The sequence below is a fragment of the Primulina tabacum genome, chromosome 2 (assembly GCF_025594145.1).
Source record: "Primulina tabacum isolate GXHZ01 chromosome 2, ASM2559414v2, whole genome shotgun sequence".
Taxonomy (NCBI): domain Eukaryota; kingdom Viridiplantae; phylum Streptophyta; class Magnoliopsida; order Lamiales; family Gesneriaceae; genus Primulina; species Primulina tabacum.
The window spans coordinates 48,202,656-48,225,317 of record NC_134551.1 but is presented as its reverse complement, the minus strand read 5'-3'; the positions used below and the strand labels follow the sequence as shown (position 1 = coordinate 48,225,317).

The 22,662-nt window shown below is 31.6% G+C and overlaps 2 protein-coding genes across 3 annotated transcripts; one reads left to right on the top strand and one right to left on the bottom strand.

Annotated features, from left to right (window-relative positions):
- The first annotated feature begins 5,017 nt into the window (after window positions 1-5,017).
- LOC142537987 (cyclic dof factor 4-like) lies at window positions 5,018-5,792 on the top strand. Its single transcript, XM_075643439.1, has one exon. It carries the CDS (start codon window positions 5,170-5,172, stop codon window positions 5,647-5,649), a length of 480 nt encoding a protein of 159 aa, XP_075499554.1. The 5' UTR covers window positions 5,018-5,169; the 3' UTR covers window positions 5,650-5,792.
- Window positions 5,793-18,414: 12,622 nt separating this feature from the next.
- Window positions 18,415-22,489, bottom strand: LOC142533636 (14-3-3-like protein D). Of its 2 annotated transcripts, none has more exons than XM_075640478.1 (7): window positions 22,316-22,489; window positions 20,849-21,155; window positions 20,656-20,743; window positions 19,849-19,958; window positions 19,617-19,765; window positions 18,891-18,940; window positions 18,415-18,788 (listed from the first exon to the last, which is right to left on the bottom strand). In XM_075640478.1, the coding sequence occupies exons 1-7, from the start codon at window positions 22,386-22,388 to the stop codon at window positions 18,786-18,788; spliced, it is 780 nt and encodes a 259-aa protein (XP_075496593.1). In that variant the 5' UTR covers window positions 22,389-22,489; the 3' UTR covers window positions 18,415-18,785. The 2 variants fall into 2 exon arrangements, with proteins under 2 accessions (XP_075496593.1, XP_075496586.1); XM_075640471.1 differs by having other exon boundaries at window positions 18,891-18,943; window positions 22,316-22,488.
- Between the last annotated feature and the right edge of the window lie 173 nt (window positions 22,490-22,662).

The window sequence follows — 22,662 nt, the reverse complement described above, 5'->3', positions numbered from 1 at the left end:
CTAGTGATCGATACCTTATTGACGTGGATAGAACTGGAGTCTTTTCTATTACTGTTGGTCGATATGGGAATGCCTACTTCTGGAAACCGGGATCCCTAGACTAGGATCGAGTCTAGTCTTAAATGTGAAGTCATGAGTCTAATTGACAGTTATATTGATACATATTGATTTATATTCCTGATGATGGTACATGTTTAGATATGATTTATTCTTGATATGGATTTATATTCTGATTTGAATACATGTTAGACATATCTGTTATATGCTTTTATATTGTTTTTATGATTGCATGTATACATGATTTATACTGAGAATGTAATTCTCACCGGAGTTATCCGGCTGTTGTCTTGTCTGTATGTGTGCATGGCAACAGGTGGGATAGGATCAGGGTCAAGAAGAGAAAGAGGCTGGACTAGATAGCGTGGAGATCCGGGCTTCGAAGCAACTTAGGATTCAGCACTGAGATCTAGTTGAACCTAGTTGAATTCTTGTAGATAATACAAGATTTGTATAATTATGTTTAATATGTAATTTGAATTGAATTACATTACGTTTCCGCTTTGTATTTTAAAAAAAAATCTAGATCCTGTTTATTATAATTGTTTGAATTATTCCTAAAGACGATTAAGGAATGAATTAGCGTCCGGGTCCCCACAATAGGAGTCTATTGTAACCTTTTATAAATCATTTTAAATTTTCTTTTAAATCAATGTCGGACAAGAATATCACAACTAAATTCTTAATTAAAAGTTATAAAATATTATATATATATATGTATATCCTCAACTTTTGAACATAAAAAAGATATGTAAAGGTATTGTAATGGGAAAATAAACGCAAAGAACACAAAGCATAATGAAAACCGTAGATTTTTTTTCTCTTTTATAAATAAATCTTTTAAATATTTAAAGAAACCCCCAAAACCTAAAGAAAAGTGTTCGTCTTTTCCAACCAAAGAGCGAAAATGATTGCTTGTCGAGATCGTGAGATGGCAACAAAAAAGTATATGAAATAAGGCTACTTTTTCAAATTATTAAACTAAGATAAAGACACATTTAAATTGTTAAAGGGATCCCATAATCAAACCACTCTTCCAATTTCATTAATTTTTTTAATTAAGATTGAGAGATGCCCAGATGTCACTACACTAAACCCTTGTAATAAAAAGGGATAAATAATAAAAATAATAATAAAAATAATAAAAATTAAAGTGATAATGAATCAAATTTATTAATATATTCTTTTATAATTATTTAGAGAGAGAATTAAGCATGAGAAAAATAATTATAAAAGAAAAGAAAAGAAAAGAAAAGATATGCAGCCAAAAGGAAAAGCATTACCAAAACAAGCATCCGGCTCTAAGGATCTATTCATCTCTTTTTGGATTTCTTTTTTTTTTTAAAAAAAAAAAAAATAAAAAGAAAGGATATGAAAAATTTGAGGGATCATATATTAAGAGTTAGAACCAAGGCGCAAAATAATTGATAATTTTCGACTGAAAAAATTTTAAAATTTCAAATATTGTTACGTAATCATTTAAATTTTACCTATGCATATAATGTCTCTTCTGTTCCAAAGACAAAGTCAAGCCTGTTGCATCCATAAATCAAACGCGCACTATCCAAAAACTCATGAGTTTCAAGTTTAGTAAAAAAAAAAAAAACAAAAACACAGCCGTTTTACGTTTTGTATCAAAAACTTTATTTTTGCATATCTGACGTTTCTTTGTGACACATGAGATAACCCATAAAATTATCCTTCCACCAGTTACTTGGACCCGCTTATGAGTTAAGTGGAATACTGATCTACTATTATTTGAATTCGTTTACGAACCTACATAGTAGTTCGGATAATCGCAATTTTTGGCTACATTACCATGCATGGCAAAACAAAAATAAAGACATAATATTATTCTTGGACATCGTAAATAAAATTTAAGAAAATTAAAATATTTTCGAGTTGTTTTCCATAATTAAATGCTTATTTAAAATATTTAGGAATATACAAAGAGTCGTGGCATTTTTCAATGAAAATATTCTATTTATTAGCAAATAATATATTGATATATATCAAAATATGTGTGGATCTTTTATAAAATATATTTGAGACTTTATAGCTTATATCAAACCAGAGGCCTACACAAAAAATCCGGAAAGGAATACATTGATGATAGCTTGTCTTTGACCTAGAAATCTGTAAATAGTAAATACTCTTCTATTTTTTAAGAAAAAAAGTTCGTAATCGTGAGACGGTCGCATAATACAATTTTGTGAGATAGATCTCTTATTTTGATCATTAATGAAAAATATTATTTTATATGTCAAAAAATATTAATTTTCATTGTAAATATGGAAAAAGATGATAAAGATTCATTAAAATGTCTCACAAAAAATTTATTATTGGAAAAAATTAGTGTGAGACGGTCTCACGGATCGTATTTTGTGAGACGGATCTCTTATTTAGGTCATCCATGAAAAAATATTACTTTTTATGCTAAGATTATTATTTTTTATTGTGAATATCGGTAGGGTTAACCTGTCTCACAGATAAAGATTCGTGAGACCGTCTAACAAATAATATTATTTATTATTACATGACGTCATGTTTGTTTTGTACGCTAATTAGTATATAAATTTGAGCATTTTTTTTTAATTTTCCTAATCCTATAGGAATTTTCCAATTTTTTTTTTCAAAACTTAAAATACACGAAATTATAAATGCAGTTTGACGTACGTGCAATATTACCAAGTCTCTTTCTTTCATATTCCCCAATTTCAGCGTTACAAAAAATACGAATTAAAACTACTCGATGCTCATGATCGTTGTGTCAACATTATATGTTCGAACTCTCAAACCAAATTTAATAAGGGGTAAGACTATAAATTAAACATTGAAGTCGATATTAATTTTTTTAAAAAATCTAAATTCCATTTAATTAATTTCATTATTAAGTCGTAGGAAATCAATCAAGATCGAAACATGATATAATCACCCGAGATCGTCTCATTCGTTGAATTTTCGATTTAATCGTGAGACGTATCAACTGTATATGAGTTTTGTGGAGTTACAAAGGCTCATAATCATCCAAAGCAAGAACATAAGGAAAAGGCAAGAAGAGTAAATGGGAGGATTTCAAGTTAATAAAAAAATCAAAAGTTCCACTTTTAGCTTTATCCCATCTTTAATCTTTATCTTTATGCTTCCCACTTTTAAATGCTTTGTACTCGAGATGGGACCCACTTTGAAACTCAACAAAAATGATGACGTGGAAAATGATGTGGACAAAAAGTTCAGCATCAACTTTTATTTATTTATTATTTAATTACCAAGTAACTTTACAATTTGCTGCTGGCGGCTCTATTTAATATATCTCTGTTCTTTCCCCCCTTCCATAGAATTTTACGCCAAAAATTCTTGAATTTTTATGCACTTTTTGCTCCTTTTTCCCTTTTTCTTATTTTATTATTATCAGTGTTATTATTTGTTTGTTTTTTCAAAGGATGCACTATCAACGCTTGTTTTTTTTTTTTTTTTTTTATCTATATATCTAGATCGAGAACTTAACGTACAATAATTTTTTAATGATTTGAGAAAAGAATGAACCTCCCAAAAAATAATACATTTAGAATAGGGCTCTTGTGAGACGGTCTCACAAATCTTTATTTGTGAGACGAGTCAATCCTATCAATATCATAATAAAAAATAATATTTTTTCATGGATGATTCAAATAAGAGATCTGTCTCACAAAATACGATTTGTGAGACCGTCTCACACAAGTTTTTGTCAAACAAATTTTTGTCATACATTTATTAAAATTTCAATATATCAATAACTTATATTCTGCCTTTCATCCCAATATATAGTTACATTTCCTTTTTCGATTGTCCCAAATATATAGTCACATTTCTATGTTTAGTGGTATTTCTTCTTCTTGTTTTTTTTTTACTGATATATCATTATTCACTAAGTTTTGAAAAATGTACAGCTATTTTTTGAATGAATTAAATAAAGATATTATGAAATTTATTTTTCCAACAATGTTATATATCTTACACATATATATAACATAACAAAATACTCCGTATAAAATTTCCAATCTAATTTTAATAAAATAAGTTATGTGGGATCGAACGTTTATCTCTTATCTTATAATAATTAATCACAACTCAAATTTTTTAAATCATGCAAGTGATACAAGTGAAGCGTCGTGCTTCAACCATTTTTTAGGGGGATACTTATGGTTCTTAATTAGAAAACTCCATATTTCAATAATTTCATCACCTTGCAATATATAGGAATTGAACACATTAAATTATTATCCATACAAATTTTAAGATCAAACACTTGTCGTTTTATCAAAAATTATAACTTGTATACCCATATAATTCAAATATTGTCAATGATAAAATCATTGCTCCAAATTTTACTTCACTTCATGAGAGTTATTTATTGATTTTCTATCCATATATAGGATCAACTGCCATGAGGGAAATTCAATGAAAGTTGAGTAAATATAAATTCAAAGTTTATTTATAAAAAAGATTAATTTAATTTATAATAAGTGTAAAAACATATAAACTTTACTTCAAAATCACCCATCTCATGTATTACCCCCTCACAATTTTTTTTAAAATAGTACTCCCTCACAATTTTTAAAAACATGAATTTGCATAAAATCCTTAAGTTGAGAACGACAAAATTTATCACCTATCAGACACGTGTAAATCTTGTATTTTTCATTCCCATATATAAGCACTCATGTGTGAGATTTGTAACCTAACATGAAGCTTAATACGAGGATTATTTTATGTTATATTTGGAGTATTCGAATGTTAATGTTCAATTTTTATAAAAATTTGAGAAATCTACGTGATCTAATGATATTAGAATAGAAGAATAACACTTCAGAAGTAACATAGATTTATCCAAACATTAGAATATTATGTTAATAGAAAATTAAAAGTATGAGTATGTATATGTGTGTGTATATATATATATACCAAACCCTTCCAGCAGGCAACAACCATCTTCGTCAAGACCAAAAATGAACTTTTGCTCTGTGTTTTAATTACTTATAGTTTTCAATAATTATTTTTCCACCAGAAAACACTCTGCAGCATCATCAAACCCTAGTCAAGTATCATATTACTTTATCCAGAATCAGAAACATGGCTGAGGTTCAAGAGGACAACAAATCATCATCAAGAATCAAGCTATTCGGGGCTACAATTTCTTTGAAACAGCGATCAGACGATCACGAAGACGCCAAAAAAACCGATCCGACGGCTGAAAAGAGGCCAGACAAGATCATTCCATGCCCCAGATGCAAGAGCATGGAGACCAAGTTCTGTTATTTCAACAACTACAATGTCAATCAGCCTAGACACTTCTGTAAGGGATGTCAAAGATACTGGACCGCCGGAGGAGCCCTCCGCAACGTTCCCGTCGGCGCTGGACGCCGGAAGACCAAGCCACCGTGTGGGGGGCTGGCGGCGTTGTCGGGGGGCTGCTTGTTTGATGCTTCAGAGATGCAACAGCTGGACTTCGACGAGGTTGTGGAGGAGTGGCAGATGGCTGAGAACGGCTGTCTACGGAAACTTTTTCCGGCGAAGAGGAGGAGATGCGCCTCGAATAGTCAAAGCTATTAATGATCTTCCAGTTTGTCTTGTAGTTTCCAAGAAGAAAAAAATTATTATTAAAGATTAAAAAAAGATATTGCTAGTTGCTGAACCAGCTTCTTTCTTGTACAGACAACCTGGCTTAATTTAATAATATATACCGATTAACCATTTCTCCTTATTTATTTTTTACTAATGGCCTTATCCTCTTTTTAATAATATATATATATATATGTATATATATATTTATTTATATATTATTCTTAAGAAAATGGGCTCTTTTTAAGTTTTGAATATTTTCATACAAGTATTAATAATTAATTGATTAAGATAGTGTTTGTAATTTCTAAAAAAAGTTATTATGAATTTTTTCTTCACAAATTCACGTTGATAAGCGAATCAAAACCTCAGATTAGGGAGAAATTTTTGGCAATAATGAAACTTAGTCATCTGCCGTCCAGTGATGATGAATTGGTCCAATGGCATTGGTCCCATGCCATTTTTGAAATAATAAAAAAAACATTACCAACTAACATTAATTAATTTTTAGAAATTAAATTAATGATAACTAGCTAGGTTTGAGCAGGGATATAAATAAATCAAACCATTTGTGAGTTATTCGAAGCTCGATTCGATAAAAGCTCGTTTGAGTTCGTTCAATGAGGCTCGTTAAGATAAACGAACCAAGTTCAAGCTTTACAATATTCGGCTCGTTAGCTCGTGAACATGTTCGTTAGTAAATTCATAACTAATATCTTAGATGAAAAATAATAATTTTGATATTTAATTTATTGATTTAACACATTAATTATGAAGTATATAGAAAAATCTATTAAGTTTGTTTTTTATAATAAATTGACAAATTTTAATAAGAATATTATATTTTTTTTCTAAATGTATAATTTATTTTTAATGAATTTAATGAATATTTAAATGTAAAATTCATATTTATTGAGGTCGTTTAGGTTCGATAAAAGCTTGAATAAGATCGTGAGCCATGAATATATTTGTTAAATAAAGCTCGAGCTCGGCTCGATTATAAACAAGCCAAGCTCAAACATTCAAGAGTTCGGCTCGGTTCGACTCGATTACATCCCTAGGTTTGAGGTATGGGATTATATTTACAAATTATTTTTAAAATGAAGAGGGATTAATAAATCGATGGAATTTGACGAAATAATATATATTGTAATATATAATTGCTGTAGAACAAAGTGATTGTTATATCTATCTTCATGAAACAATAAATCAAATATAAATTTATATATTAATTATTTATACTAATAACTGAGTAAAATAAATTCACATGAATTCATTTTAATTAACGTACGTGAAATACTGTATAAAAATATGAGGAATAAATTTGAAATTTATATCTTATTTATTTAAATAACAAAAATATATTTAAAATCTATAGATTAACAAAAATATATTTAAAATATATAGATTTGAAATTCATCAATTTATATAAATTTTTAAAATATTTAAATTGATTGTTTACCTGCAATATTGAGGAAGATTTTTAAAAATAAAATTTATATAACTATAATAATTATAATGGGATCTGATCCGAAAGCATAAAGAAATGTATGACAAGAATCACATACTAAAAGACTTGACACTTTATTTAGCAGCAATACGCTACTACTATATATATATATATATATATGTATATATATATGTGTGTGTGTGTTTGTGTGTGTGTGTATTATATTATACAAATTAATGAGTTTGTGCAGTCTGCTTGAGTCTCGATACAACCTTTTAATTAATATAAACATGGTTATTCATTTTATATATATAAAAAAATATGTTTGATTAAAGTAAAAAGACAAAAATACAATCAAATAAAAAACTTGTGTTGGGGATCGATATAGAGTTTAGAGAGGAGGTGAATAAACTCTTTCCTTTGTTGGTTGATTTTGCAAAGGGTGCTAGAATCCTGTAAGAGATTATAGCTTATCTTGTTCAAGAGTAAGTCCAGCAGATCACAATAATAAGTGCGGAAACGATCCGATGGAGTACGGTGAAATACAATAAAACAGTAGGCAGTAGAACAGTGGTTGTTTCTGGAAGTTCGAAGATAAAATCTTCTACGTCTCCTCTTCTTCTGTTTCCAGAAGGTATCACTAAAAAACATTCGATATTACAGTACAATACTTGTACACACCCACTTCAGTAGGGCTTATCCTTGGCCTACTGAAACTCTTAGTTACACGACTCAGTAAAAACGAATACAACAAGGTTTTAGAAAAGACTCTTTTCCAATTTACAAACTCTTCTCAAAGAAGTAGCAAAGTGTTAAGCTTCAAGATATTTACGAAACAGCAGCACAATATGATCTCAGAAGATCGGATATTGATAATAAAGCGTGTGCTGCTTTTCTGTATGTTAAGCTTTGAAGATAAGTAGTTGATGATAGCTCAAACTCACGTTGGAATAATCGTTGTGTAGATAAAGATAATAACGTTATTTTCTATATAGAATTGAGCCTAATATATATAGAAAACTTGAGTCCAACATCTATATTCAAAGACGGCTTCTGAGACTCCCGAGTAAGATCAACTTTAGTACCTAAAATGGATCCTGCAGAAAGCTACGAAACAATCAGTCTTCTTTCATACCAAAACTGGTCAGGAGCGTTAAACAGTAACATTTAATATTGTAAAGATCAAGTAACAAACGTTAAGTTCTGATCTTGTATAAGCCGAGTTCTGCTTCTGTTTATCTAAGTTGATAAGTACTCGAAGAGTACTGCTTTGTTAAGGCGATACGAGAACTTCTGCTTTTATACTATCTTCTGGTTTTACTAACGCGATCTACTGGTTTTGACTATCATCACCACAATTAAATTAAGTCTAACAACTTGAATCAACTTTTTCGAACTATTCGATTATTGATATTTAAATTTTGTATCAAACAAAAAGGTGCGTGTAATAATTTGAAAATATTATTTCATATTGTTCGATTATACTTTTTTTTTAAAAAAATAATGAATTAAATTCTGCATTCAAAATGGATTTTTTAATATATTATTTAAGTACTATTGTTAGATCTTCTTAATTTTGGTGATAACAAAAAATAATTTATTGTATTAGATATAGTTGTCGTTTGATCTGTATTACAGGTAATCGACTGCTTCAGAAGAGTCCATTTAACCGATCATTTAATGCTAAGCTATTCAACCGCTTCATCATCAGTAACATAATTGATCTACTCGACCGCTCCTGCTCATCAGTATGTGGCACATGGACTACTCGACCATTCTTTTTTATCTAAGAACACTAATCAACGATTGAGTAAAATTATATTCATATACAAGCCACACATTTTACAAAGAACTCACCTACTTTATCAAAAAAGTTGGTAGAGTGATCATGCACGATAAGATATGATATCAGTAGATCAAATTGTTTTACCTAAAATCTCACGCGCAGAGCTATTTATTTTTTCATGTCAATGGTCATTTCCTCTCAAATTTGGTAAAGGTTATATTGCTAATTAATAAGTGTACAATATATAAAGAAAGGACAATGACAACAGTTTTATTGCATTAATGTTCATTTATTGAGCTATAGTCGAACGTCAAATGAAAAGATGCAAAAAGTACTATATATAAAAAAAATGCCAAGAAAAGAGATTGACAACGAGATTTTACATACTTGAAGCATTATTTGAAGATTTCGGACCACTTTTAATGCTCACTAATCCCCACAAGATATACATTGCTCAACATCTCACTCATCAAATAACATTTGATGCCACGGAAAGTACCCGAGTCATCCTATAACTTGGGCTGGGGAGGGGTCGGAACCCGGGTCATCCCATAACTAAAAGTTGGGATAAGAACCAGCTCGGGTACCATCCCTGGAACTGCAAAAACCAAGTAAGATGATCAGACCAGCATACACTCGAGTGAGCCTGTGTTCTCAGCTTAGCCCGTATAGTGTAACATGATTTAGGAGATGAGGGCATGTCCTCATTATCGCACCATGATCATATGCTAGACACCTCGTCATTACTTGTATTTTTATAAATACCCTGGTTTTATTAATTGTAAAGCATTCAATTCACTTACTGTAAACTCTTATTATATGTTATCTGTATTATACTTTTTTTTTAAAAAAAAACACTTGGCTGACTTGAGCGTCAAAATAACCACGTCGGATAACCTCTCGCGAGCCACTAACATTCTTTGCTCTTTAAAGTGTGTAAACTCTTCACTTTATGTACTCTCCGCTGATCTGCAGTATGCCCGAGAAGAAATCCACCCCACCTGGCTCGATATATTCTCTATATCGTGAACCAAATATATGATGACGTGATATTTTCGTGTTTTGAAATCCATATTTTTAATTTGTATGCTAAAATGTATGGAATTAGTATTCTTTAGGAATGGTAGAGTGCACACATTTTTATAAAATTGACGATTTCAAATCATATTGGACTTATAATGATCCTCGTGCTTATTGTTGAAAATATATTTAAAATGTGTGTATTGAATATTTGAATGTTGAAAATAAGAGTTGTAAATATTGAAAATTAGTGTGTGATGATGTAGGTAATGATGTATTTTATTTTTGGATTATTTGTAAAGATTTCCTATAAATAGATCCCTCATTTGTGAAGAAAATCACAATTGAGTAGAGAAAAAAATATTATAAAGTGTGTAGTTTGGTACATTTTGAGAGTTTGAGAATTTTACTTTTTACCATAAATTTTTACTTTTTCACAACACGTTATCAGCACGAAGCTCTAAAAGTCCTCCATCCTTTTCCAAGCTCCAAACAGAAGAAAAAAGTAACAAAAGTAATAATATTTATTTTACTGTTATTTATTTATTGTGTATATATTTAATATATAATATAATGTTTTTATTAATAATAAAAATAAATTTTTCAAAAACTTGTTATAAATCCTGTGAGGATGTTAAGACGACATTCCACACTCCCGGTAAGGGATACGACAAGTATAAAAGCCCTATAAGATTTTTAAATAAAATATCTTATGACACATCATTATAATAATATGATATGATATACATAATTATTTAAATATGTCTAATATTATATACACCATATTATTACCATAAAATTATACAAATATATACCTTTATTTTTTTATACACCAACGGTCATAAACGGTAACAAAACGGCTAGTTTTTGCCCTATAAATATGATCTCATAAACACATTCAATCACTCCAACTTTCTCTTCTTCTCTAAAAATTATTCTTCACTAAATTTTCGAAGAAAAAAGAAGATGACTTTCTCAAGGTTATTTTTAATTATTTTGGTTATCATACTCACGAGTCTTTTATTTATCGGAGAATATCCTCCTCGTGTGTTTTCTTTATTTTTACAAATGCTTGTACTTGTTGTTTATCCATTACTTTGTATTGCAATATTCATTAACTAATAAAATGCATCTTAATTTTTTTTAGTACCACCATGTCAAATTTGACAAAGCTCGAATTTGTTGCGCTCGACATCACGGGAAAAAATTATATGCCATGGACTCTCGATGTAGAAATGCATCTTGAGTCATTGGGTCTAAGTGAGACAATAAAAGAAAATGGCATATCGACATCACAAGAAAAGGCAAAAGCCATTATATTTTTGCGTCTACATCTCGACGAGGGATTGAAATGTGAATATTTAATTGAAAAAGATCTCATGGCTTTGTGGAAAGGATTGAAAGAAAGATTTGAACATATAAGGGAAGTTATACTTCCGACCGCCCGTGATGAATGGAATATGTTAAGATTCCAAGATTTTAAGAAAGTCAGCGATTATAATTCAGCGATGTATCGAATAATCTCGCAGCTAAAATTTTGTGGACATGAGGTCACAGAATCGGAAATGCTTGAAAAAATATTTTCCATGTTTCATGCATCAAATATTACTCTACAGCAACAATATAGAGTACGTGGATTTGCGAGATATTCTGAACTCATCGCCTGTCTTCTTGTGGCGGAAAAAAACAACGAGCTATTAATGAGAAATCATCAGTCCCGATCCACTGGATCAACAGCATTTCCAGAAGTAAATGCTGTAAGTAAAAAAGAATTTAAACTTGGAAACCAAAATCAAATTCGAAGACAAGGTTTTGGTCGAGGTCGAGGTCGTGGACTGTGGACGTGGACGTGGAATTGGCCGTGGTTTTGAAAACAATAGAGATAGTTATTTTTATAATTCATCTCAAAAGAGCGTCCCAAACCATCCACAGAAAAGACATCATGAGAATACAAGTGTTAATGAGAATCACTCAAAAAAATATGAAAATTCTTGTTTCAGATGTGGTACTCCAGACATTGGTCCAAAATTTGTCGAGCCCCTGAACACCTTTGTAAACTTTATAAAAAATCATTAAAGGGGAAAGAAAAGGAGACCAACTTCACTGAACGCAGTGACCATTTGAGTGATTCAACTCATTTTGATGCTGGTGATTTTATGAATGATTTCTCTGGAAATGATCAATATGTTGGTGGGATAGAAATGAACAATATTGATGCTGCAGATTTTCTCAATGATTTCTCTGAAAATGAACAATATAGTGGTAGAATATAAATGTATAATAATTTATTTTTCATGTATTCATATAATAATGTTTTATTGTATAATTATGATATGTGTTATATATATTGCCAGTAATTTTATTTCATTGCATATTTTTTTGAAGTTCAAAAAAAAATGGAAAATGCTATGAGCAAAGCTGAAGTTTGCATACCCGATAGTGGTACAACGTACACTATCCTCCGAGATAAAAGATATTTCTTGGAACTAAAACCAACAAAAACGACGGTGAATACAATATCAGGTCCTGTAGACTTGATTAAAGGATGTGGTAAAGCACAATTTTTGTTACCTAATGGTACAAAATTTTTGATCAATGATGCTTTATATTCACCACAATAGAAAAGAAATTTGTTGAGTTTTAATGATATATATTCCCATGGGTATGATACTCAAACAATGAATGAAGGGAATAAGAAATATATGTGTTTTATCACATATAAATCAGGAAAGAAATATGTGATTGAAAAACTATCAATGCTCCCTACTGGATTGCATTATACACATATAAGTCCGATTGAATCAAACATGGTAGTTGATAATTCTTCAATATTAACCAATTGGCATGATCGATTGGGACATCCTGGTTCAACAATAATGCGAAGAATTATAGAAAATACACATGGTCATCCGCTAAAAGACCAGAAGATCTTTCAGAATAATAAGTTTCAATGTAAAGCATGTTCTCTTGGAAAACTTATTATAAGACCATCACCAGCCAAAATCCAAACTGAATCACCAATGTTTCTTGAACGTATTCAGGGTGATATTTGTGGACCAATCCATCCACCATGTGGACCATTCAGATACTTTATGGTATTGATTGATGCCTCCAGCAGATGGTCACATGTATGTTTATTGTCAACTCGAAATGTTGCATTTGCAAGATTACTTGCTCAAATAATAAAATTGAGGAATCAATTTTCCGATTATACAATCAAGAAAATTAGACTTGATAATGCTGGTGAATTAACTTTCCAAACTTTCAATGATTATTGTATGTCTATGGGAATCATTGTTGAGCATCCTGTTGCTCATGTACATACACAGAATGGATTGGCTGAATCATTGATTAAACGTCTGCAAATGATTGCTAGACCAATGATTATGAAAACAAAGCTCCCTATTTCTATATGGGGACATGCAATTTTACACGCTGCTTCATTAATTCGCATCAGACCAAGTGCATATCATAAATACTCCCCATTGCAGCTTGCATTTGGTAAAGAACCAGGCATTTCTCATCTGAGAATTTTTGGATGTATGATGTATGTGCCTATTGCACCACCGCAACGAAAGAAAATGAGACCTCAAAGAAAGGTTGGAATTTATATCGGTTATGATAGTCCATCAATCATTCGATATCTTGAACCTCAGACAGGCGACATGTTCACATCACGTTTTGCTGATTGTCATTTTAATGAGGAAATCTTCCCAATGTTAGGGGGAGAACAGAAACATACCGAAAAGGAAATTACATGGTATGTATCATCATTGTTACATCTGGATCCAAGAACAAAAGAATGTGAAAAAGATGTACAACAAATTGTACACTTGCAAAGAATAGCCAATCAAATACCAGATGCATTTGCTGACACAAAAGGGGTAACTAAATCATATATACATGCTGCAAATGCCCCTGCTCGAATTGAAATTCCAAAGAAACAAATTGAAGATACTCATGATGTCATTAAACGCCTGAAGCGTGGAAGGCCAGTCGGTTTCAAGGATAAAAATCCTCGAAAAAGAAAATTTATAGAGAAACACGATGATCACAAAATAAAGAATGATGTTCCTGAAGAAACACATGATGATCACAAAATAGAGAATGGTGTTCCTGAAGAAACACATGATGATGAAAATATTCTGTCAGAACCACAAACTGACGAGAATCATGAAATCTCTATCAATTACATTAATACTGGAAAAATATGGAACCGAAAAGATATAGAAGAAATTGATGATATATTTTCTTATAATGTGGCAATCGACATCATAAATGATAATGAAGATCATGAACCAAAATCTTTTGGTGAATGTAAAAATCGGCAGGATTGGATAAAATGGAAAGAAGCCATCCAGGTTGAATTGGATTCGCTAAATAAACGTAATGTTTTTGGACCTATAGTCCTTACACCTGAAGGTGTAAAACCTGTTGGATACAAATGAGTTTTTATTCGAAAGCGAAATGAGAAAAATGAAATAGTGAGATATAAAGCTCGACTTGTTGCACAAGATTTTTCTCAAAGGCCTGGAATTGATTATGAAGAAACGTATTCTCCCGTGATGGATGCAATTATGTTTCGGTATTTGATTAGCTTGGCGGTATCTGAAAATTTAGAAATGCGCCTTATGGATGTTGTTACAGCTTACTTATATGGATCACTTGATAGTAATATATATATGAAAATCCCTGAAGGATTTAAGATGCCTGAAGCACAAAGTTCAAAACCCAGAGAATGTTATTCTGTGAAATTACAAAGATCATTATATGGGTTAAAGCAATCTGGTCGAATGTGGTATAATCGACTAAGTGATCACTTGATGAAAAAGGGATATGTAAATAATTCAATATGCCCTTGTGTTTTCATTAAGAAAACAACATCCGGATGCGTAATTATTGCTGTATATGTTGATGATTTAAACATCATTGGAACGAATAAGGAAATTCAAGAACTTGTGTCATACTTGAAGGAAGAATTTGAAATGAAGGATCTTGGAAAAGCCAACTATTGTCTGGGTTTACAAATTGAACAAAAAGAATGTGGAATGTTTGTTCACCAGAAAAATTATACAGAAAAGATCCTTAAACGTTTTAATATGGATAAATCAAATCCTTTAAGTACTCCAATGGTTGTTAGATCATTAAACATAGAAAAGGATCCATTCCGACCATGTGAAGAAGATGAAGATATTCTTGGTCCAGAAGTACCATATCTAAGTGCTATCGGTGCCCTTATGTATCTTACAAATTGTACAAGGCCTGATATATCTTTTGCCGTAAATTTGTTGGCAAGATTTAGCACATATCCAACAAAGAGACACTGGAACGGAATTAAACATATATTCCGTTATCTACGAGGAACGACAGACTTGGGACTTTTATATTCAAAAGATGCTAATCCAAGTATAATTGGTTATGCCGATGCTGGATACTTATCTGATCCCCATAAGGCACGTTCCCAAACTGGATATGTATTTACTCGTGGAGGCACTGCAATTTCTTGGCGTTCACAGAAACAAACGCTCGTAACAACTTCATCAAATCATGCCGAGATTATTGCACTACATGAAGCAAGTCGCGAATGTGTGTGGTTAAAATCAATGACCCAACATATCCAAATCTCATGTGGATTATCATTCGACGAGAAGCCTGTGATACTATATGAAGATAATGCTTCATGTGTTGCTCAAATGAAAGAGGGATACATAAAAAGCGACAGAACTAAACATATTCCTCCTAAGTTCTTCGCATTCACCAAGGAGCTAGAGAAGAATAAATGTATTGATGTTCGTCACATTCAATCAAGTGAAAACTCATCATATCTCTTCACAAAGGCACTTCCTACGTCAATATTCAGAAAGCACATATATAATATTGGGATGCGCAATCTACGAAATTTGTGAAGAATTGTTCGTGTCAACATGATGGAGAGTTTACGTGACTGCACTCTTTTTCCCTTGCTATGGTTTTTATCCCAATGAGTTTTTCCTAGTAAGGTTTTTAACGAGGCAGTATAAAAACACGTAATGAAGACAATCATTATGATCATCATCACAAGGGGGAGTGTTGAAAAATATATTTAAAATATGTGTATTGAATATTTGAATGTTGAAAATAAGAGTTGTAAATATTGAAAATTAGTGTGTGATGATGTAGGTAATGATGTATTTTATTTTTGGATTATTTGTAAAGATTTCCTATAAATAGATCTCTCATTTGTGAAGAAAATCACAATTGAGTAGAGAGAAAAATATTATAAAGTGTGTAGTTTGGTAAATTTTGAGAGTTTGAGATTTTTACTTTTTACCATAAATTTTTAATTTTTCACAACACTTATCATATTTTTTTAAAACCATAAATAATTTTGCATGCATAATACATTACTAAACTTTTAAAAAATCCATGAAATTAGGCCAACCTGTGCAAGCAAGAAGCACTCTTCCGTCTCCTGCCCCAGACCCAATGCAAGGATTCGGCTGGAGAATTCAGCAGACGCAATTAAGGAGCAAGTCAATGGATGGTCCCCAAAATGATTAAGAGTAGGTCTCTTGTGAGACGGGTCAACCATATCGATATTTACAATAAAAAGTAATACTCTTAGCATAAAAAGTAATAATTTTTCATGGATTACCCAAATAAAAAATCCGTATCACAAAATATGACCCGTGAGACCGTCTCACACAAATTTTTGTCAATGATTAATTAAACACCAAATTACTGTCCAAAATAACAGTAATTCGTCTTTAAATTTCTAAAAGTACTCTCTATTTTCATTTAATAAAAAATATTATAAAAATCTATTTTAATAAATTTATGTATTATTTTATAATTATTTATCCACTTTCTAAAATTTCAAAAATGTAAAATATTTTTGAAATCTTTATCCAAACTTTTGAATTTTTATATTATTTTTAATATATAAAAATCATTTTATATCATTATATCATTTTATATATATATATCATATAATTTACTAAATTTCATGAATATTTAATTTTAAAAATATCACATCTAAACTTAAGAAAAATAGCATGTGAAAAACATAATATTTATGTATTATATTCAATACAACGTGTGTGTCTCGTCGTTGGTAGGAACAGAGAAAATTTCGAACACTAGTAGGATCTGTAAGGGCATCTCCAATACTGGTGCAGCCCATTGTCCTCCAATGGGGACTGAGCTCCAATTTGCGCCTGACACAGATGTTTTCATTATTTATTTTTTTATTATAAATTTGTTTTTTTTAATTACAAATAGTTATATTAAAAACTATAAATATTCTTTAAATTTATTAATAATATAATATTGATTATATAATATAAACATTATTCATTATTAAAAATATATTAAATAAAACATAATAATTAATATATGTAAAATAAAAAGAATATTTAATGTTGTATTTGATACAGAAATTTTTTGATTCATCATGTACCACGTGCGCTACCACTTGTGTTCTGTATTCGAACCGTGGGTGGGTCCGAAAGATTTGATAGCAAAATAAATTTAGGCTCAAAGTTGATATCTGAAAATTACTTTTTGGGTTTAATATTTTCGGTATTTTGGGATTCAAAATTATTTTTCGGATGGATTGTTTTGTACACATCAATAATTAAATTTGTTTAATTGTGGATTGGAAATCTTGCAGATTCTCACGAGTTCACGAGTTTCTACAAAATTATCCTTATTTTCTATCTTTTTGTTTTGTTATTATTCTTTTTGCGGAGGAACTTTCTTCAAATTTTCCAATATAAATATTCGAATTCTCGTTATATGTCTGACAAGAAATCATTAAAATAGGATTATGAACCAGCATAAATGCCTGTCACCGGCTCCGTGACTATCCGAATTTGTAGAACAAGATAACACAAGACCAAATAATAATGAGTTTGACAAACACTTTCTCGGTCGAGTGTCGCACAATGTTCGCTTAACGCAGTTTATTTGATTGTCGTAATTTACAGACTAAGCTAAAGTCAAATGTTGGGGTATGAAAATTTGTCAATTCTACGATACCTGGATTTAATCGGTTACAATTTAGAGGTTGTGTAGGTTCATTGATCAGAGTTTGACACGAGAACTTTACGAATTTCAAAAAATCGAAGATACAGATCACGAAATCGAAGTTCAATTATTTGTGTAACGATGGTAGAACTGTTGATAAAAAGAAAAAAATGCTACAATATTTTACCAAGCACATACCGAAGAATAGTGACAGCAAGTTATATCATCGTCTAACAAAAAATAAAAATAAATGCATGTAACAGGCTTTCCCAGTTTTCACGATAACTTTAAAGTTAAAATGAGGTATGATGTCATAAAAAGATGGCTAAGAAAAATACTAACAATATTTTAATTATTTTAATACTATATCACATATACTGGTTAAGGTTTCTGCCATATTTTATGTATATTAATTATCAAACCAATTTTTAAACAAATTTTTTTGAAAAATATTAATATATATTTCCGTTGATTTTACGCATTTGAAAACATATTTGGAAAATAGTATAAATAAAATTTATAAATTTCAACATCTAATAATTTTTATTACAAATTATTATGAAGCAGCACTCAACTGAGAATAAGTGAAGAGTCGATGTAAATGTCACAATTGCAGTCCTCCGAATAACATCGGAGGATTCTGAATTGGTACAGGTAGCCGGGAGAAACCTCATTCTCATTTAAAAAAAAAAAAACCATCACAGCAACCACAATAAAATAACACCAAAACAATACGACGAGACGAGGCCCTCACTTCACCCTCTTTCGGAGGGGTGTAGGATTCAGAATGTAACAGTCCACAGAACCGAAATATGAAGCAATGTCTTCCACTTGATTCTCGAAATTGAATGCGATTAATATAAATCACTGCAAAGAACAAAAATTAAAGTTCATTACACCAGTCAAAATAGTAGAGAATTCCAAATGATATGGAACAAAAGGTGTTGAATATGGGACGAAACAACCCACCTCTGCGTTGCCGCCGCCTGCTCTTGCAAGCCCATCTGCCTTGTGGCCCTCTTCTGGTGATAAATGAAATAAGTGAAGCTACTATGTAAGAGCATAAAACAAATTTGGGAACATCTTTTATGATGACACGAGAACTTAAAGTCACAAGCAAAATCGGAACATTTGAATCAAGAATCTGTGCATATTTGAGGCAACATGCACTGGCAGATTCAAGTTTCTTTTGAAACGAACCACATCAAATTCCTAATTTGAATCCACATGAATTAGTTTTTATCATAGTCGTCAGAAGCGCTCGCTCACTCGCTCAAGCGCAAAGCAACTCGAGGCACAATGCCTGGGCTTCATGGAACTGCGAAGCGTAGCAGGTCTGTGAAGCGAGCGCTTTTGTGTGCCTTGCTTTGATGCGCAAGGTGCTCGCTTGTGCGCGTCAATAGAAGTCGCACATGCCTTTTTTTAAAGCTTTGGCAGAGTAAAATCGCACTTAATTCTGCTCAGAAAAATGTTGCGCCCCTAAACCCTGCGGCCTGCTCTCTCGCTTCTCAGTTCTCACCACCAGCCTCGCCTCTCACTGCCTCGCCTTTGCGCTTTAAGCCGGCCCTAGACAATTTATCGCTTTTTTTGCGCCTCGCGCTTTTGACAACTATGGTTTCTATAATTCATGCATCCTTTAAATAGAGAACACAAGAGTTGTACAACAAAACTTTAGATATGTCAACCAAATATTACCTCCATCCTCTGCAATGTCAGAAGTCCACAAGGTAAGGTTGTCCCTAAGGAGCTGCATAATTAATGTACTATCTTTGTATGATTCTTCACTTAATGTATCCAGCTCTGAGATAGCTTCGTCAAATGCCTGTTTAGCAAGGTGGCAGGCCCTGTGGTAAAGTTTACACGTTAAATTACAAGTGACAAATTTCCCATGGCATGCAAAGATTAATTCACAAACCATTTCAAATACCTTTCTGGAGAGTTCAAAATTTCATAGTAGAAGACAGAGAAGTTCAAAGCTAAACCCAATCGAATGGGGTGTGTAGGAGACAGCTCTGATTCCGCAGCATTAGTGGCTGCCTGCAAGCAAATGATCACGTTACTTACAGTTTGAGATTCACTGAGATTAGTACACCCTCAGCGTCAAACTATAAATCATCTGTAAACAAATAAAATTTAACAGATATTTTCCAATCACAAACAGAAATATATTCATGAAAATAAAATCTGTCAGTTGTGACTGCTAAATAAAACAAAATTCATTTAGTTACTCATCCCGTATCATTATTCTGAGACCAGCTTTTGGAACAGGGGTTAAAATCCAAAAAATTATTGGCATGTCAATAAGACTAAGTCAAAGGCCCGAAACACAAATATCATCATCCTGGAAAATATAATACACAATAAACATTGCAGCAGAGATATGCTCAAAAACCCCTACAACTCTAAAATAACTCAGACAGGTTCGAGAGCAGGAAAATTGATTCGATATTCTACATACAAAAACATGATGAGCCAAATTAAATAATCTTTTTTACTTTATTTAAACTAGTGATGTAGCACATGCAGTACTATATCTTACAAACTATTTGGTTTGTATCATTATCATTTATGCTATTAATGTAATCAAGATAGATCAAAATCAGCATAACTTTTCAATAAAAACATCACATGTTTAACTAAATTGACTAATAATGTATTAAAAAATTAAATAAACTCTAAATCTATCTCAGATCATCAAAAAGATCTGAGTGGTATATCATGACTTAAGTCTCACCTGATAGGCTTTCATTGATTCATCCGCTGCCTCCTTCCGCTCATTTCCACTCTTAAACTCTGCAAGGTAACGATAGTAATCTCCTTTCCTACAATTATATTTTTTGACAAGGAATTAGAAATGTAAAATTGATGGATGAGAGTGGATATGGAAAACATGATACAGAAGCAAATAGAAATTGATGTGCACTTACATCTTATAGAAAAACACAGTGGACTCAACACCTGATGAGGAAGGGATCAAATGCTCATCAATCACAGTCATGATGTTTCCACAAATAGTGGACAACTCTGACTCAACTTTTTGCCTGTACTCCTTGATTCTCTTCACATTTAGTTCATGTCCCTTCGCCTCTTCTTTTTGTTCAATTGATGATAAAATCCTCCACGAAGCCCTTCGAGATCCAATCTCATTTTTATAACTAACAGACAACAAGTTCCGCTCTTCAACTGTCAATTCAACATCAAGCTTCGCAACATTTTGCATGGCCTCCACCATTTCTTCGGAATAATGAACAAAATCAATGGAAAACAATTGTCAGCAGTCTACAAATGTTTTAAGAACATGTGAGATGTTCAAAAAGAGCTTACGATATCAAATATAAGAAGTTAAAAAGCTTATGTCAATTAAAACTACCATGAACTTAAATTTGAGGTATCTCTAATTCTTTACTGCGTGATAGACAAGCTTACCGCTATCAGTAAAACATCTCATAAGCTCTTGGAAGTTTCATCCAAACAAATACATTCTACCAAACATTTGAGTGATATTCTCATTTGACTTTTAGTCTCTCCCACAGGTCGGATAACTTCTTCTTTTCTTAAAATTTTCCCAAAAATGCTTCCATATAAGAGACTTGAAATTTCAAATTTACTCATAACTTTGTTCCTAATAACAATTCATCTCCTAACATTACTTTCTTCATTGCATTCAATGCTAATTTCACACAGTCATGTATTACTTATACTTTTGGAATACCTAAGTAGGTAGTGGCTTCTACAATTTAATTATTTGCCATTAGTGTTTCCCTTCCCTTGCTATAATTTCGATTATAATAAGATTTTGCACCAGTCTTATGTTTTTATCAGTGTGGTTGTCTTGCCTAATAAACAAAGTTGGCTTTGCTTTTCATTCACAATATTATAGACGGGGAATTGTGCAGGACAATGAAAAGACTTGAAAGATACCACTTCATGCGTATAAGTCCGGTCAAACACCAACCATGAACTGTTTCAAGAATCAGAAAACAAATACACACCTTGAAAGCAGTTATATATCAGTTTTAGATGCAAAAACACACATTAAACCAACACCATGAAGCAAAAGTAACCAGAAACAACTTCACTCAAAAAATCATCTGTAACTATGTAACGAGGCAATGCTTGGTAAATTTATGCGGGTTAACTTCGACGCACTATAATGAAAAACTCAATTGCAAAGGGGTAAATTCATAAATCACAATACTCAATTGTCGCTAAACCTCTCAAATCTAATCTAAGTAAAAAAAACACATGTACTGCAAAGGTCACACACAGAACATTTTGACATCATGTTACAAATCTGAAACTACTCCTACCAAAAATATTTCAGAAATTTACAGCCTTCAATGAACGGATGTAAAATAATAATCCTAAAATTTAATTTAAAAAAGATTATATACCATCATAACGTTCGGCTTGCTCTGCAAGTTTCGCAATGTAGACGAAGTTTTCACGATCCTTCGCGGCAGCCATTCTTCCACTTGCCCCTGTTTGATGAGGGTTTCGCGCTTTTCGATCCAGGAACCAGGTTTTGCTATTTTCACTGAGACTTTATTTCAGGTAAAGCCCTATCCTTCAACGATGAAAAACGATTATTGTACCTTTGGCTATAATAGTAGTACTGTGAAGAGTTTTTTTCACCCTTTTTTTTTGCATTTCTTTTTGCATCTGATTATTTAAAATTCATTTATTTTTATTATTAAATAAGATACTCAAATCTATCCTTTAATTATTTCTAATAATTATA